The sequence below is a fragment of the Martes martes genome (assembly GCF_963455335.1).
Source record: "Martes martes genome assembly, chromosome: 1".
Classification (NCBI taxonomy): domain Eukaryota; kingdom Metazoa; phylum Chordata; class Mammalia; order Carnivora; family Mustelidae; genus Martes; species Martes martes.
Window position 1 is genome coordinate 97594540 of NC_137888.1, and position 20223 is coordinate 97614762.

General features: G+C 34.2%; 1 protein-coding gene across 3 annotated transcripts in view; it reads left to right on the forward strand.

Moving 5' to 3' along the window:
- NAALADL2 (N-acetylated alpha-linked acidic dipeptidase like 2) overlaps positions 1-20223 on the forward strand; it is a 1359315-nt gene that overhangs the window by 824484 nt on the left and 514608 nt on the right. For all 3 annotated transcript variants that reach the window (XM_080802354.1, XM_080802355.1, XM_080802353.1), the window contains one exon: positions 6867-6986. In XM_080802354.1, coding sequence (XP_080658480.1) covers positions 6867-6986 — 120 coding nt within the window. The remainder of the gene's footprint in view (positions 1-6866; positions 6987-20223) is intronic.

Below are 20223 nucleotides of genomic sequence, written 5' to 3' on the forward strand. Positions count from 1 at the left end.
TCATGATCCCAGGGTTCTGGGATCGAGCCCCACATCCAGCTCTCTGCTCTGCAGGGAGCCTGTTTCCTCCACTCTTTCTCTCTGCCTGGCTCTCTGCCTACTTGTGATCTGTCTGTCAAATAAATTAAAAAAAAAAAATGGGCAGAAGTACCTCCCAAATATGAATATTGTGAAGGTAGACTGAACACAACAGATACGATCTCCTTAGTAAAATGTCTAGCACAGAGGATGTAAATTGTTAAGTATCGATTTTTTTTTAAAGATTTTATTTATTAATTTGACAGACAGAGATCACAAGTAGGCAGAGAAGCAGGCAGAGAGAGAAGAGGTAGCAGGCTCCCTGCAGAGCAGAGAGCCGGGTGCGGGGCTCGATCCCAGAACCCCGCGATCATGACCTGAGCCGAAGGCAGAGGCTTTAACCCACTGAGCCACCCAGGCGCCCCAAGTATCAATTTTCTTTTTCCCCTATATCATGTCATAAACCTGTGCCCACTTCAGTCCTCCCAGCCCTCCCTTCCTCTCTCTCTCTCAAAAGCCCTATGTTCAATTGCCAACTTTCTAATAGCTGAGGGTTTTCTGTGAACTCCTCTTGTCCTTGTTTCTCTCTTGCTTTACCCACCTCTTCCTTCCTTCTACTTCTCTACTTACTCTACTTTGCCAAGACCTAGGCACCAGCTGCACCCTGTATCTCTCACGGATACCTCCTTCTTTATTCAGCCACCTAGGAAAGCCCTGAGTAATACATTGCTCTACCATTTAAAAGGCCAGGTTCAGGTGCCCCAGTGGTGTGCGGAATGGTTCAAGTCAGTTTGTTCTGGTGAACGGAAATCAATTCTGTGAATCTTTCCTAATTCTGGTTTGATATTTAAACCACAGAAAATTGTAAATGCTAAACATCAGGGAACCTCCTCCCCCAACATACACACTGAGATACATTTTACTAACATACAACTTCCCTGCACTCAATACGCAGCAAGAAACTGTTTTTCCAGTTACAGTATGGCCACAATATTAGGGTGGGTACACAGAGCCAAGAACAATACCACAGAGACCACTCAAAAGTCAATAACAATATTGTAAGGGGCAGAGAACTTCCTTCTGGTTTCCATCTGAAAGGGGAAGCCCTTTAGATAAACTTTACCTTTCACACAGAACTAAAGGAAGATCTAGAGCTAAATTCTTTCCAAGAATTCCCTCAAATTATCTGTCATATATACCCTCTTCTGGGATACTTGGAACATTTTGCAAAATAGCAGCTGATCTCCCATCCTCTTTCTCAAGCAACTGAGCCTGGTCCACCGGCTTCCTGCCTAGACTCTCAACATAGTGACCCTGCATCTGGATTGCCCTGCACCCTGATGCCAGGAGGCATGGTTGAGTCATTCCAGGTTACTTATCTCCAAAGCAATTAGCCAGTGCCGCTGCTGCTATTTTTTATTTCATTTCAAGGATCTTATTCCTGGTTTATGGCAGGGAAACAGAGTAAATAAGTTAAACATGTGAAAAGTGATGAAGTTGCAGAAATTCTCATAATCGGTTATTGCTGATATTCATGGAAATATCAATGGAGTAGGATTAACCTCTTTTACATTAATTTATGGTGTCCATTCTCATGATGAGAAGGAAGAATCTAGATCCAGTTTCTCTATACTACTTTTGTTTCTAGGACTTGTCAACCGAATTGAGCCAAATCTTTTCAGTTTATAAATATTTTTAAGTCTCCTTTTTGGTAAAAGCAGACCAACCAACCAACCAAAATACTCTCACCCCTCTCAGCGGCATGTGTACCAGCTAACTCTTGCTCCAAACTGTTGTATATCACCTAACTGTTGTTCTTTCCTTCATTGATAAATTACCTGAAATGCCATCCCTATCTAATCTCTACCCCATAAGAAGAAAATCAATAACTCCCTATTTCAACGTTTCAATGTTTTACTCTTTAACATATTCAATGTCTTTGTTTCATTCGATCAAGCTCGTCACTCATTTGTTCTTAACTTCTGCCAAAAAAGTTCTTTCCCCAGGTGAGTGCATGACTTCTCATTGATTGGATATGATTTCCATAGCAATGTCTAACCTGACAACCTTATTAAAATAATTCCTTATCACCCTCTACTATATTACCCCTTCCTTATTATTGTTAGGGCATATCATAACTGAAAATCTTCTGACTTGTTAGTGTCTTTGTTTATCTTTTTATTGTTGACCTAACAGGAGAAAGTCACCAAAGCATGAAGGCACCTTTTGTAACTCATTTTCTTCCATAACTTCAGAAATGAAAATATAACTTGACACATAATGTTGTGGTCATCATGTCAGCAAGCCTTGCATTTATTATATCATTGTAGCAAATACTTTTTCAGTAAGTGTATATATTACAGTAACAAAAAAAAGTGATAAAATTGACAAGCCACATCTTTATCTGATCTTTTTCACCAACAACAGCAAAATGGATTTGTGTCTCATGCTTAATGCTGGATTCATTTAGGATGTACTAGTTCAGCACACTAGCTGGTATCTCTTCTGATTGGTTAGGAGTGCATTTTAACTGATTAGCACTTGCGTTCCAGTTATTAAAGATTTTAAATAGTTAAATATTGTTTAAATAATTTATAGTTTTTAAATATTAATAATTATTTAACATTAAGATATTAAATGTTTTAGATAGCTCCCTACTTATGCCAACCCCGGTTGGGCTTCATTAACTAGATTACCATCCTGAGAAGGAGTTTGAAAAAGCAGTAAATGATTAGTGATGTCTGCCACAGGAGTGGGAGGAAGCAGCATTGATTTTCATGCTCTGGTATGGTGTGGTTTTCACGATAATATCCATGTGATGGAAAGCCATTGAACAAACTTGAAAAAAAAGTACTAATACAATTCTAGCAGTCTCTGAATTTTGAAATCTTCATAAATATTAATATCTTAATGCCTTCTAGAAAAGACAAAGGTAAACATGGGAGGACGTTTTGATTTTACAAGTTTTTAATAGACATGAACACTAATTTGAAGAGGATTCAAAGCTAGATTATATAAAATAGTAAATTTCTGAAGTAAAACTTGTATTTAGGTGACTAGTACTTCTGATGACACTGTATTTTGTCAGTATGCTTGGGTTTACCATTTCTGACTCTGAGTAGAAAATTACTGTTTTAGTCAAAGCAGCAATGCTTTTCAAACATTCTGTACATTCAGAATCTATTAGAGAAGAGCTAAGAGGATCCAGAGTGATTGATTTGGTTGAAAATATCAAGTCTGAAAAATTTGAAAGCATACACCATTTCATAAGCATGAATAATTTTTGCTATCTCAAGACAGAAGAGAAACTTGGCACTGGATTGTTCATCACTGTGTAGCACAGGCTACCCACAGGTGGATGGCCCTGTTTAGTCTTCTCTGACCTAGTTATTACCATGATTGTTCTGTATTTTTATTTAGCTGACCACAGAAAATAACAATTCTATTCGTTTCTTTTAGTTATTCCTTTCTGTTCCTTCTGCTCAGGATAGTCTCACCATTTCTGTGTAGAAGCATAAAACCACTGATGTAATAGAATATCACTTTTTAATGTTTTGAGTTTTCGTTATTGCTAATTATCTGGTTTATGATTCCTCCTAATCACATATTTTGCCACAAAAGATAATTGTACTTTAATATATAGTGGTTATTTCTAAACTGTGCCACTTTCTCTCGTAGCTGCTACCACTCTCTACTGTCATTTCAGTACTTTAAAATCTTTAATGAAGTATAAAATATTTATTTTTTGTTACAGTTGTTGCTATCGTTTTATATTTTTTGTTCTTAATCAAAAATTAATACATAGAATTTAAATAAAAATTAATGTTTTTCCCCCAGGTTAAGTAACAATAATAATAATAATTTAAAAAAAAACAAAACAAAACAGAGCTAGTCCATTTTACTTTGCACTTCCACTTACTTCCTCCTATGTGTCAGGCAAGTCCTCAGTGGAAAAGCTGGTGCATACAAGTGAATAGTTCAACAAGTACATAGGTTCCTGCTCATTTGATGCTTTCCAAAGGGATTAGTCAGATGTAACTTACCCCTTGGTATTTGGACATAAATTAAACATTGTACCTCAACTGTTTGACTGGATGATTTTCTAGTGTGACAGAATATATACAATAAGAAATGTCCATTGTAGAAACAAGAATGTGTGGAAAGAAATGGCTTGACATTTTATCATATCATTGTATATTGATTTGTGTCTTAGAAAAATTCAATGTGCTTTCTTGCAGCTGTGACTTTTCAGTTTGCTTAAAGGTAAATAGGAAAGACTTTCAGGAAGGACCTTATTCAAAGACATCTTTTGAAGGAAAAAAGATACATTTTTATTATCACCTGTCAAACCATGAGAACACTGATTTCTGTAATTATTGATTTTTAATGCAGAAGCCAAAATAAATTTGTATAATGATGCTGTATTGAGGACTATTTTTGTGAAAAATGAAAAAAAAAACCCTCTTCTTATGTGTTAAAATGCTTGAATCTATCGATGTGCTATTTAAAGAAAGATCATTGAAGAGCTCTTTAATTAAAATTGCCATTATTGAGGCAAGCTATTGCTATTTTCCAATAATGTAAACTAGTATTTTTGTAACTCTCACACCTTTTGGCTTATATACAAACAAAAAGTGGAAGTCTAGCCCACACTGTTTCAAACCAGCATGATTTTCCCCCAGCCTCTCCTAAGTATGAAAAATATGTTCATTAATATAACCAGTTGAGTAATATTCCCATTTTAAGATGATATCAGTGAATCACACATAATTAGTAGGTGGCTTAAAAATTTAAATGAATAATATGAATTTTCTCATTTTTTTCAGTGTGATGATTATTAATATTATGTAATAATTTATTTAACTAGGCTTTTAAAATCATAAATAGTTATTTATATTGTAATGGTATTAGCAAACTCAAAAATTATATTAATAAGCCTTGCTAATCACATTTTAATAGGAACAAAATTATTATCCAAAACCATTTAGACAGAAGTGTTTTTAACAAGAAGGTTTTCTTAGGTAATCCATTTGAAAGTATAGCTCAACTTTTCAGAGATACCATATAAACTATAATCATTTTAATTTGAGACCAATAAGCCAACAATATATGCTGCATATCTGGGTGAAGGATGAGAAAGCTGCATCATGGACCTTCATTGAGGAAAAATTTTATATGTATATAAAGAGATGAGTCCAGTGAGGTCCTCATGAGAGTCAGAAACAAATCACTATGGGATTCAAAGTAGAGAAAGTCACATATACTTGGGCAAGAGGGAAATACAGTTCATCAGAAGGTAACATTGGAAAAGGTATCAGTAAAGTTTTGCCAGATGCAGTTGAATAAAATGGTTAAGGAAATATTTGATGCCAGAAATGCTTCCTCTAACAGATTTGCTGGGTATCTTGGTATTCACATGTGCTTCTAAAAACAGAATTCTCTCTTCATATGAGTCTTCCATGGAAATCCTTTGCATGAAACTAGTAGAAGAAATTAGCTCCAGTTGAGAAAGTTGGGAAGTTAGAGGTATAGATTCTCCATCTGTATTCTTTCAGTATTTGCCCCCACTAACTCCTTAATGTCTCAATGTTATCATTTGAAAGCATAACAACTACTGTTTTTCTTTTTGTTTTTGTTTTAAGATGTATTTGTTTTGTGGGGGAGGGGGCGGGTAGAGACAGAGGGAGAGAATCTTCAAGCAGACTTCCTGCTGATCAGGGAGTGAGTCATGGGGCTCAGTCTCATGAACATGAGATCATGACCAGAGCTGAAAACAAGAGTCAGACAACTAACTGACTAAGCCACTCAAGCACCCCAATGATTACTATCTTAATGATAGAAATTATGGAAAGTAAACCTAAAAGAAATCATCTTGGATCATAGGAAGATGTGTTTGATAGAACCTTCAGTGTGGAGCTTTTCAAGGAGAAGGAAAGGAGCAACTACATCAGAGGATTCTCATTAGAATCTCCAGAAAGGCATATAATTTTCACATTAATAAAAAGGGGACTTCTAAGAATAAGAAATATTTGATGTAGAATAAAAGATAACTGTAGGGAGGGTAGTGAATATTTGACAGAAATCATAGTCTGATCTCATGTTCTAAAATCCGTGAAGATTTTACGCCAGATTGGTGCAAATAGTTGGCCATACACGTTGTATCCTGTATAACCCAAGGATTTGTCATTCACACTGAGTATATGCTCCACCTGAACAGCTGTGTATGATGGAATTTACTCAATTTGAATAAAAATTGAGAGCCTTTGAATTGTTTGTAATGGTATGATTATTGTTGAATTTTAAGGAAATTATTCTTGTATTTTGTAAAATGGTTCAAATTCCAGAAACATAAATGTATAATAGACCAAACTTGATCATCTGTTAAAGGAATGAATTGGGCTCATGACTTGTTTAGAAGGGACAGGGCAAAGGAAAAATGAATCCAAAACATTTAAAAAAATTTTTTTATTTCAATTCAATTTAGTTAACATTTAGTGTTTTATTAGTTTTAGGGATAGAATTTAATGATTCATCAGTTGCACATAACACCCAGTGCTCATTACATCAACTGTCCTCCTTAATGCCCATTGCCCAATTATCCCATCCCCTACCTACCATCCCTCTAGCACCCCTCAGTTTGTGACTCTAAACTATTTTTTTAAATGACCAGAGGAATTGTTGTACCCTGTTAGAAATAGAAAGATCCTGTCTGTGGTGATTGGGTCAGGATAAGAGTAGAAATAGTTCTTTTTTGAATATATCAAATTATTGTGAATGATTTTGTCATACTAAATGGACAGCTTGCTCTACTTCTTCCTGTATGACTTTATTTTTCTCTTCTCTTTCAGGCTGAAGTCATTGATGTGAGTTATGGAAATGCAGATAATTTAAAAAGGATTCAAAAAATGAAAAATACAACGAATCAGATTGCACTCCTGAAATTAGGAAAATTGCCATTACTTTATAAGGTTGGTCTGATGGCTGTTTGTTGGTGGTGGGGTGATTTTTTTTTTTTTTCTTTTTGAGTTACATGCCTCTGTAAGTGGAGAGAAAGAGAGAGAGACCTAGAAGGAGGGATAAAGAGAAGCACACAAAGTCAGAATGTCACAGAAAATGACTTCACCAAAATAGAACATTTTAAGTTAAAATCTTTAAGAGAAAAATTAATGTTCTTATTACTTAAGACAGAAGATAATTTAAACCAGGTATTGGAGTTTGTGGGACCTTGATAAAATTGTCTGTACTCTTTATAATAAAACCAATGTAGAATCCTGGAAATGAGAACCAGAGTTTCCTCTTATCTCATATGTGAAACTTCTATTATCAAAATTGACTAATTACTATGTGCTTTGTGTTAGACTAGTATCTAGCAGATTTACACTCCTTAGTGATTGATTTTGTCAACTGTATAACTTCACAGTTACTGACTGTGCTCAAGAATTTAATTAAAATATAATATGCTAAGGAGAAACAGAAATTTGATTTATTTTATTTAAATAGAAGTTTATTAACACTCATCCACTAGATGCATTTACATAATTAAAGTAGCTCACTCTAAGTATCTCATAATGAACCACCATGAAAGATAGCTACTACTGCTCATTCTTACTTCATTTTCTTTTTCTATTAAAAAAGAATGGTCAGGGGCATGTGGATGGTGCAGTCAATTAAGCATCTGAATCTTGGTTTCCACTCAGGTCCTGATCTCAGGGTTGTGAGCTTGAGCCCTGAATGGAGCTCCCAGCTCAGCATGGAATCTGCTTAAGCCTCCCTCATCCTCTTCCCTCTCTCCCTGCTCTCTCTTGCGTGCACACACACTCTCTCTCTAAAATAAATAAATAAATCTTAAAAAAAAAAAATGGTCAGTGTAGTTCTGTCACTGGAACTCTCTGGTTCTTAACATGTTTTGGATTTCTCCTCATCCAACACTTAAAAATCTTTGCTTCGCAGTTCAAAATTTTCCAGAAATCTGTTTGCACACTCTGTAAGGAGACAAGAGAACATCCTATGTCTGTTATTCATTACCTTCCATGGATGCCATTATACTTAAATCAATGTCTGATAGTCGATAATTGTCTAGAATGTTAAGGTAGTCTTAAAAATACTTTATATTTGAGATATATGATATATGTGTATCAATGTGATATAATTTTTAGTAGTGTAATTTGTCAGTGTATATTAAATCACTTAATCACATTTTGATCCATTAATTCCAGTTCAGCTAGTATACTATATAGAGGGAAAAACGGAGATGATAAACATAAAGATCATCAATGATGTGACAAATTTTAGAGATGATTTGTGTGTCCAGTTTAATATTGAAAATGATGCTATTTGTATGGCTGAATACTATACATTTACAACGCAAAGAAGAATACTGAGGGGAACCTGGGTGGTTCAATAGGTTAAGCATCTGCCTTCGGCTCAAGTCATGATCCTGGCTTCTGAGATTAAGCCCCAAATCAGTCTCCCTGCTCAGTGGGGAGCCTGTTTCTCCCTCTGCCTGCTGTTGCCCATGCTTGTGCATGTTCTCTCTCTCTCTGTGTCAAATAAATAAATAAAATCTTAAAAAAAAAAAAAAAGAATACTGAACAGTATGTGAAAATCTTGTAAGATGAACAAGTTATAAAGTAGATGTTTATAGTAATTATCATAGTCATGATTGTATTATTGTTACTTTTAAGATAGCATGTTAGTAATATGGGATAAATATTTTTCTGTGTATTTTTTTAACGTATTGTCACACTAATCTTCACAATAATCATAATGTTGGGTAGGGACAATTATTATCTTCACTGTACATAAGTAACTAAGGCAGGAAACAAATAAGTGACTGGCTCAAAGATGATCAGATAGTCAAATGAAACAATCAGGATATATACCCTGGCAGTCCCACCTCACATTCTGAGTCTTTAATGTGTAAATGTAGTTACAGTAGCTAGCTAATCAAGATGATAAATTGGAATTTTTAACTGAGGCTCTAATATATACAAGCATGTGTATTTCAATATGAACTACCCAACACCAGTATTTCAAAGGAAATAATTAAAAGCATGTTAGAGTGTTGTTGAACCTCTTACATCTGGTATATAAAAGATTTAGAAGATGGGATATGGAGATTTTATGAATATAAATTTTGGAGAAATTTTTTTTTGAGATTATATTTATTTATTTGAGAGAGTCACACACACACACACACACACACACACCATGAGCAGGGGAAGAGGGAGAAACAGACTCCTTACTGAGCAGGGAGCCCAGCCTAGGGCTCAATCCCAGGACCCTGAGATCATGACCAGAGATGAAGGTAGATGCTTAACCAACTGAGACACCCAGGCACCTCTGGAGATATCTATTTTAAGTTCTACTGTAAGCCTAGTGACTGGTGCTTCAATGGAACCATGTGGAGGGCTTAATGTGTGACTTCTGCAGTATGGGAGACAGGATAGACTGGTGCCTGACTCACCCTAGAAACCTGAAAGTAAGAGATGGGTTTGCTCAGCATCTAATAAGTGAGCAGAAAAGGAGTGTCTGTGTTGGGATTGACCTGTCCCTCCAGAGCTGGGAGCAGAAAAATATATGTGTGTTTGTATATTTATGTAGTATCTATGTCTCTGTGTATCTATAAGTTATATATACATACACACAATATTTGCCAGAGACCTAGAAACAGTGTCTATAATTGGCTCTTCAAAAAAATACAAAGTAGCTGCCTGCCTAGTCCTTCTGGTCTAGAGAATACACTAATGTTTATAGTGACTCTTGAGAAGGTAGAATGCAGTGTAGAGAAGTAACACAAATTCATACTGATTTGAAAACTATCCAAAAAGCAAAACTAATTTATATTAGGTATATTTCCTAGTGAAACAAAATGAGTATAAGTGATTACATGTTTTTGTTAAGCTACTTGAGTTCGGGCCTAGTCAAATCTTTAGTTCTCTGGTCTGGGCTAGACTAGTGGGAATGAATTATTTCTCCTGGCCAAGAAATGCTTTACCTGCCCATACCCCCCATCCCTGTTCTGACGCACCTTCCTTTGACCCAAAAAGACTCACAGCTCTCCGGTGTTATTTCTCCAGCCTCTAGGGACCAATTATATAAATTGGGTCAATGGAATTATGGATGATTTCTACTTCTTTATAGTTTCCCATTGTTAGTAGTATGGGCTAGAAATTTTTCTAAGCTTTTTTTTTTTATGTACTATCACATTAATCTTCATAATAACCATAATATTGAAGTAGGAACCATCATTATCTTCAGTTTATAGGTAAGTATCATTAGTGCATGAGGAAAGAAAGAAAACAGAGTATACTTCTTCAATGACAGACCTGAGTTGGTGGAGGGCAAGAAGATGAAATTTTAAATCAAGTGTAGAGTTTTGATCACGATGTGAGATGATGTGTTCTAATTATTAAAACACATTACTCAAATTGATTACAGTACTTTAAAAATTATCAATAATCAGAAGAAGTCCTCTTCTAGGTGTTTGGGGATCCTCTCTAGGTATGTTCTGAGAGGACAATAGGAAACCAAGCAACATTGTTTCTGGTACTTGAATTGTGCTTGTTCAGTCTTCCAGTGAAACAGGGGACTAAAATGTTGTATGTGGAAGGGACCAACTATGTAAATTGGATTGGTGAAATTACGGATGATGAACAATTCAAGTTGCATAAGACATTCAAAAAACCTTTTGTAACAGAATTTATAGTCCAAATACTCAAAATCCTTACCAGTAGATTATGAATTAAAACAAAACAAGTTTCTTTATATTTGACTTTATATTCCCCAGGGAATATTTACATTATGAAACCATTTGGCCATATCTACAAAGCAATGGATTAGTGGTTTATCTGAAGTAGGACACAATTATTAAGAACTTGGTGTATTTCCCTTCATCTCCCGTGGACTGGGAACATGCAGCTGAATGAGTAAAGAGAAAAGTTCGTCTCTTCTGACTTGTGCAGTAGCTACTAAATCAGAGTTCAAAAATACATTTGGGTGAGACTCTCTGCATCTGAGATAGAGCAAAAAGGGAAACTAATTGTGAATTAAGTTATCTCCTAAAATGAATAGAAAAATAGTCTGTGGTCAAGAAGGAGGAGATCTCATTAGTTTTAATGTAAATACTGCCCATGTGTTAATTTAGTCTCCATGAAGGGTTTGCTAAGAAAATCCCTGTACTGTGTAGCAGGAACGATGAAAGGCACATGGCTTTTAGATGTTGCCTTCATCTATACATTGTTACCGCGCGAGAGAGCCAACCCAGTTCTCCAGATCTAACTTGTGCTAGTTCCCTTAAGCTTAAATCTTAAGTCTTTAGGTTTATTTTAGTTTATTTAGTTTTGTATTTTAGCAGTTTATTTTATGGGAGAGTGCTTTAATTCTTTAAGCTTCAAGACAGAATATTATTTTATATGTCCTAATGGATTCACTTAGATTTCTCTGTGACAGTCTGAAACTTAGTAAAGCCCATCCTAAGACCCTCACATATTCCCAAATTGCTGAATAGCACTCTAGTATGAAATTTATTTTATAAATTCAATAAAAGCATTTGGCTTTCTTTTTAGAGCCATTTTCACAAAAGCGATAATAAAAAAAAAATTCTGGTATAATTCGTGACAACTAGAACTCATATAAATCCTTCTGAAACATGGAGGCTGGGCCATTATCTAGGTCTATACCACACATCAGCCTCGTGTCTTACAGGAGTTAAATTTGTAGGCAGTGAAATTACAGATGAATGCATATATTTATGCCTTTTTTACATACACATAAAAATCAACAAATGCTATTGCTGTTTTTTTTTTTTTTTTTTAATAAAAGGAGTAACAGACAACACATTCCTAGTACTCACTGTTACATAGTAAGATATATCCATAAGTATTAGCTGGTTTTTAAATTTTCCTTATTTACATTTTTATCCTTACAATCAGAATTTTAATGATCCAGGAATCTGAATGATTTTGTAATTTCCTACAAATGAACCATTTCCCTATCTATTCATCCAATAAGATTTATATTTTAATATTAATTGTATGCTCTTTGGCCAGTGTGTAACCTAACCAACTACTACTTAAGTTCATAAGGCATTCTTACGCAGGTAGGCCTCTTAGAAGAGCCCAGAGGGAAATGAGAGGTAGGAAACAACTATTAGGTGTTTATACCTCTGAACAGAATGTTTCCCACAGGTTAGGAAGGAGTAAATTATTTAAAGACAAGTAAACTTCATACTATTTACTTAATTTACAAAATAATTAAATTTAAAATGCTGAGTTGGGGATTTAGTGAGGAAATATCTATAAGTATTGGTGATTTCCCAATCTGTATTAAACAAATGGACAATTAGACAATCAATAAGAAATCTTCTAGTTTAGGTAAAGTAAATGCTAAGAAACGTGGTATTTGAAAACTAACTTCACATGAAGCAATTTGCATGCTTTGAAGATTTGCTGAGTTGTGGTTTAAGTCATTCCAGTTTCCCTTTCTTTTTTCCTGATAGCATTAATTCAATCCCTTTTCTTTTTTTCTGATAGCATTAATTCAGTAATTAATTCAGCATAATTCAGAATGTAATAACCACATTCAAAAGAATTATTTTTTCTTCTAGCTAATAATAGATAGCATCTACTCTCCTTTAAGCAGAAGTTTAAGATGGTAAAATTAAAAATTAATTTCTTATGCCCTAAAATTGAAATATGCATTTACTTAAGAGCATCAAAAATATGTGGTGCCTAGTGCAATAATACAGCGATGTGCATAAAAAAGGGATTTGGGACATCTAGGTGGCTCAGTCGATAAGGTGTCTGCCTTTGCATCAGGTCGTGATCCCAGGAATGGAGTCCCTCATCGGGCTCAGCAGGGAGCCTGCTTCTCCCTCTGTCTGCTGCTCCCCTGCTTGTGCTCTCTCTCTCTTTCTCTGATAAATATATAAATAAATATATAAAATCTTTTAAAAAATGGTATTCAGTATTTTTAAGAGATAAAATATTCATGGTATATTTTATGTGTGTGTGATATATGTATGGGCACACTGGTATAATCTTATTTATGATGTGGCAGTGAGGCTACAAAGATAGGAAACAAGAGGAAAAAAAAACTTTTTGAAAAGATTTTATTATTTGAGAGAGAGAGAGCAAGTGAGCAAGAGAGAGTGCATAAGCATGGGGTGGGGTGGGGGCAACGGGAAAAGGGGTGGGAGAAGCAGATTCCCTGTTGAGCAGGGAGCCAGATGTAGGGCTGCATCCCAAAACTCTGGGATCATGACCTGAGCTGAAGGCAGAAGCTTAACCGACTGAGCCACCTAGTACCCTGAAGACCCCCATTTTTATTGAAAGTTTTAGCGTATTATAATTTCCCCTGGTATTGATGATCCTAGTGGATCTATATGTGTGACTTTCTATGACTGTTTCAGATGAAAAAAGTGTTTAAATTAGCACCATTGTATGGTGCTTTTAGATACAGTTTTGTGTATGGAAGCAGACTTGCTCCTTTTTTCTTAAGACAATTTTTGAAAGTATTTTATGAAAATAAAAAAACAAACACTATCTTGATACTTAGGAAGGGTATGTTTGTTCACTTACTGGTTTAATGAGGTACTTCCTACCCAGTTCTCAGAAGTAATTACAAAATACCAGTGCTCCATATTTTGTAATTATAAAACTCCAGAGCTGCTCTGTTGATCATAGAAAACATGGTCAAGACTAGAACACAAAGTCAGAAAACTGTGGTTTAATGTGTTTTAAAGCTAGATCTGCTGTTTTGTTTTTTTTTTTAAATCAGAATGCTTTCCATTTTCCACTGACTGATTTTACTTATTTTTCTAAATGACTTAGACCAAATATTACCATATCTACAAAAGTTAAGTAGTTTTTGTTGAAATACAACTTCAATCATAAGTTATAATGAAAAAACTTTGGACTGTGTCATTATTCTGCCACTTGGTAATCAGACTTTAAGGAAGTGAGTTTAGGATAAGAATAACTAATCGAATGCTTCAGATCCTATTCCTAATATTAGAGTATAATTTTATGGCTTAAAACCAAATGAAGATATATCTACAAGTCTTCAAAGTCTGAATTATTCATTCATGGTGAATGAATCCCATAATTTGAAAGTCATGTCTGTATTTTACTTATGTGATAATATAATTTAATTACATTTACCATCTCAAATCATAAAATCAAAACAAGTGACATCATGCATCAGAAGAGATGATTTTTGCATATATGTTGTAATATGGTCAACAAAAATAATCCCCATGTCTTCATACAAGTTTGGGACCAAAAGAAAGGGTGCAAAGCATGTTTTTGCTCCTAACTGTTAAATGTATAAATTAAGCAAAGCAAGAAATCAAGAAAGGGAGAGAGGGAAGCCAGAAACAGACAAGAATGGAGGAAGGAAAGAAGGAAGAAGAAAAAAAACCTGATTTTTTCTAGTTCATTCCCTAAAGTCACACATGTTTCAGAAATATTTTTTAATATATTACATATTACTCTAAAATCTGCAAGAGTAAGCTTTAGACATACTTTAACTTTTGGGAATTGTAGATGTCTTTTATGGCAGTAACATGGCTTTGTGGTAATCTGGAGCTTACTTTTAAATATTCCAGTTTTTCCCTCTCCTCCTGCATATAGTTGACAATCTTTATTTTTCCTGCTGTAGATAGGTGTCCCCATCCTTCCACTCTGCCATGTTTGCTCTGTGTTTGACAGGTAACTTGTTTTAAGTTATGAAGCACAGTGTGGCAGAATGCAACGGTAGTAGATACAGTCTCAAGTCCTGACTCTTCTTGACATTTAAGTGACCTTAGAATATTATCTAACACCTCTGAAGTCTTAGAGGTTTTGTTTGGTTCTCTCTCTCTCTCTCTCTCCCCCTCCCTCTTTAATTATATTCTAGGCAGTGGTGATAAAAATAATATCAACTCTTAAGGTTGTGTATTAAATTTGAAAAGCAAGCATAACTCTTTTTTTTTAAGATTTTATTTATTAGAGAGAGAGTGAGAGCATGAGTGGTGGTAGGGAGAAGGAGAAGCAGGCTCCCCAGTGAGCAGGGAGCCCCAGGCAGGCTTGAACCCAGGATCCTGGGATCATGACCTGAGCTGAAGGCAGGCACTTAACTGACTGAGCCATCCAGGTGCCCCAGCAATCATAACTCATGATCAATATTATTTCAAGCCCTTAAAAACCAAGAATCTAATGGGAAAGGACATGAATTTAATAATGAAGAAATGTCAGTTCTCTCAAACTTGCTGAATTGAACTGAAGACAATAATATACTTATTAGATAAATCAATTATAGAAATATTATCTCTCAAGATTGCTCTCTTGCACGATTTAACAATAAGAATTATGTTGATGCCATGTAGCATAATTTAAATCTTGAAGGAAAAAAAATAAAGTTGTCTCTTTAATTCTTTTTGCAGCATAAGACAGATATAAATTAATGGAGAAATGAATGTTAAAAATAAACATAAATTGATTAAGGATGACTATAAACAATAACCTGACAGGATAGTGCCTACTTTCAATTTTTACATTCTTCAGTGTTTATTTTTATGCACAACTTTTTTGAGATGATAGAATTGTATAATATTATGAAGATAATATTTTGGTAATTAAAACTATATTATATTTACAGAATAGTAGTTTAAATATCTACAAATTTTAAATTTATTGTGAAGGTGGGGGTATCATGTATGGCTCCAAAAACAGAATAAAATTGCCTGAATTCTAAGGTTATTGTAGAAATTAATTGAAATAATACATATAAGCTTTCAACACAATGTCTAGAACATACTAAGCATTTAATTGAATATAAGCCAATATTTTATTTAATCACACCAAAATGTTTTACCAGTTACTGTGTTTTCTGTTTGCATTTCATTTCCTTAATGGTCACTATCCTGTGTAATCAAAATCTACGATTTTATTCATTACACCGTATAATCCCTGCCTTGTTTGTTCTATGTAAGGCTCAATACTTCAGTAGAGGGTTTAGATTATGTCAGGAATTATTATGAGATTGAAGATTTTCTTTTGTGTTTGGATTTAGAATATCCTAAAACTAACTTTTATTTAGAGATTTTTGCATAGTTCCTTCCATTTCTGAAGTTTCACAGAGGGTGTTAACAATACTGAAAAATTAAAAAGTAAATAAACCCTTAGCTCTATACTTAACAAAGTTTTTGAAAAGCTGTCTTATGTCTAATTATTAATTGCTATCTATTTGCCATGGAGCTCTTACTCTCTCATCTTTTAATAAAAATAAATTAATTATTATGTTGCTGAGGAACAACTTGCTAAGGAATCTTATGTAGCAGCTTGGATTTTACTCATTTGCTGTTGCTGTAAAATATGTGGAGACAGTTAAATTACTTCTGGCAAAAAATATTGAAAAAAAAATGAGTATTTGTTTGGCAAAAAAATCCCCAAAACCTCTCCCTAAAATTTATGTAATTAAAATTATAGCCACACAATGTATTATAGCTGGTTTTGAATCCAATAGACTTCCTGTTTTTATAACAAATTAACCTATAATAAGTTATAAAACCTTAACCTAGCTATAGAAACTTAAAATATTCTCACTTGAACTTCGAAAATAATATACACTGAGTAAATTGTTATTTTAATCAGTAATTATTAACATATAAGTTAATTTATTATTCTCATAAATACTCATTAAATTGCTTTTTAACTGAAAATATATATTTACTGTGTTTATGCAAAAGCTATTGGGAAGGCTTTATAGCCCAGTATATATTATAGTTAAAAATAAAGCTTTTGTGGTTTTAATAATGTGCAATTTGAAAAAAGCCTATTACAGGTAAAATGAAAGTTATTTTTATTTACTAGATTTGCATTTCCAAATTTTATTCAGTCTTCATGTAAGTTTTTGGTGTGGTTTTTCTTGTACTGAATTTTAGATTACACCTAGGAATCTCATTTAGCATAATAAATTCCTTATAAATATTCTTCAATTAATAATAAGTACATTATTTGAATATTATAGTCATCCAAACTATATTTTAAAGCTCTTACAACTGATAGTTCCAATCATTTTGGAATAATTCTGCATTTTTAATTAAATTTGTTTTGGAAAATTAGAAAAATTAGAGTTACCATAATCCAAGAATATTTGTAGTATAATAGCAGACTTCAGTTTGGACTAGTATTCATAATCAAGGAAGAGCTATCAAGCAGATTCTTCCAAAAGATCATGTTTATTCTTGAATTTTCAGTTATGGTTTTCTTTTTGTTTTTATCCAAATCTATTACGTTCTTACTATCCCTACCTATGAGTAAAGAGGAGGCTTGTTTTTTGATGTGGATAAGTTATCCGCATCAAACTTCTGTAATTCCCACACTAAAAAATTTTCAAACAATGTTAAGATATAAAAAAAGTCACCAAATGAAATGGAAGAGAAACACTTGTGGTTGTAACTTGCCATACATACCTGACGTTGTTCTAATACCCAAATTAATGACTGTTCTAATACAATTTCTTTGTCTTTAAATAGTGGCATAAATAGTGGCGTATCTATATTTGGACAGGAGTACAACTTGGTGAGGGCATTATGAATATTAAAACATCTGTGATAAAATCTAAAATTTAATTTCTATTCTGTTAAGAAAAGGACAATGGTAACGTGTTTCTTCACCTTATATTTTGGGTGGTATCCACTTTATTGTCAGCTTTATAAATTTTATAACTTCGAGGATTCCTTAACGTAAGAAAAGAACTGGTTAAAAATAAAATTTGTAATATTTAGTATATTAAAATAGAATTGGCTTTCCTCCCAAGTTGCTATTATATGACAGATAGACAAGCATTGTTCTACCTACTTCTTATCCTTCATTACTGAGCTTTCTGTGACTCTGTAGGAAATTATCTAAATCTTTCACACATGCACCTGGATTAAATTTTTGTTTTTAATTTAGAACAGTAAAAAAAATGAAGCAAGCCAACCCACGTTGGCTTCCTGTGTTATTATGTGTGCTGATATACATGTTTTATAGTCATTGTTTCAACATGTTTTGATATAAAACAGTCTATTTTGAAGTAAACCAAAGATAAAGGCAGCTACAGGATATGAGTGTGATTGGATCAGAAGATTTAATGAGGAAATCATTAAAAAATTTAATTTCTAAAATTTCCAAAATCGTCTGCAATATTCTGGATCCTTTATTGTTTGTTCTTCGTAGACAACAAAACTCAATGACAAAGTGTTTTATGCTAAATTGGAATCAAAGAGGTCTGGGCAAAATAGCAGAGTGACCTATGCTGGAAATAATGAAGTGAAACATGGCTACAGGATGGCTGGGTGGCTCAGTCGGTTAAGTGTCTGCCCTCCACTTGGGTCATGATCTCAGGGGTCCTGGGATAGAGCCCCACATCGGGCTTCCTCTTCAGCAGGGAATCTGCTTCTCCCTCTTCCTCTGCTGGCTCTCTCTCAGTGTGTCAAAATCTTTTTAAAAAGCAAGCAAGCAAACAAACAAACAAAAAAAACAAAAGCATGGCTACAATGATATTTTCTTATGTGATGATTGGTACAACATGTACAAATATTTTCCTTGGGTTTTTATAAAATTCCTAGTATGACTTGCTAACTATATAGATTTTGTTTCTTTTATTTTGCTGAGCTTTATCATTTGTGTGTTTTAATCATAAAACAGGCAGAGACGATCTGTTTTTAAAATAAGGTCATGTAGTGGCCACTGGGTGGCTCAGCGGGTTAAGCCTCTGCCTTCAGCTCAGGTCATGATCTCCAGGTCCTGGGATCAAGTGCCACATCAGGCTCCCTGCTCAGTAGGGAGTTGGCTTCTCCTTCTCCCTCTGCCTCTCCCTTTACTCATGCTTACTCTCTCTCAATTGAATAAATAAAATTAAAAAAAAAAGATCACATAGAGATCAGGAAACTGATAAGCCAGGAAAGAATTTTGTTTTATAAGTAATTTGAGGTTCTTTAAAATTCTGGTGGGTTAGAAAGTGCAATTTTAAAGCCCTTTGCCCTAAAATTAGGAAACACATGTATGCAGATAGTACTTTACAAATGGACAGAGTATGAGACCATATTCATGTAATTTGAGATGCTTTGGGAAGGTCTCTTTAGCCTAAATTATATTAGTTAAATGCTAGAAATTAAAAGTTACTACTTGATACACTTAATGGGCAATTTGTTAAGATGTCACTATACATAATATAATTTATAGATTTTATTGAAAGGTAATTGATATCAGTTTAAAACTAATTTCATATCCTTAGCACAGAGAAAAGAGTAGGCAGACTATTTAGGGTGAGGGGCTAGGTGTGGAAGAGGTGGCTAAAGAGAGATTTGAATTCTTCACTATTTTAACCTCAAGGGTCTTTGTATCTACTGTTTGTTTGCTATTTATAATAAATTTCCTACCTCATTTCCCATGGCCCAAGTGTAGAATTTGATCAACTATATGGATTTGAGTCCCAGTTCTACCATTTAATTGCTGAATCAGTCTTCAAATTAACCTCTTTAAGACTTAATTTTCTTCCTTGTAAAATCAGTAGACTAGTGTTGTCTTTTTATTCCCTGGCCTTTAGTAAATGCTCCATAAATGTCCGTTATTGTTGTTGTGTTATAACCATGGTAAAGGAACAGTTCTTATTTTCACTGGAGATTTTTAAAAATGTAGTTATCTGAATGATATCCTGTGTAACTGTAATTTTCAGATACATTATCTTGTGTAAACACTCATAGTATTTACAAAATCACTGTGATATGTAGGAATGGCCACTCCTCTATAGTAACTGAGTCTCTGAAAGTTTGAGTGTTTCCTCGATGTCATGCCTAATATTAGCCAAGAAGTCTAGGACTATTACTCCAAATCTTGCCTCTGATCCCCACAGTTTATTAATTTATCTGAATTAATGAAAGATGGGATGCCTGGGTTGCTCAGTCAGTTAAGCATCTGCCTTTGGCTCAGGTCATGATCCCAGGTACCTGGGATTGAGTCCTGCAGGGAGCCTGCTTCTCCTTCTGCTTGTTCTCTCTCTCTCTCTGACAAGTAAATAAATAAAATATTTTTTAAAAAATGAATTAATGAAAGAACCTTTACCTTAAGGTGCCTTCTTTCAGACATTAGCACCACTGTGGCTTCAATCATGGTTCTTTACAACTAAAAAAGATGTTTTTAGGGGGACCTAGACAGTGCAGTCTGTCAAGGTTTTGAC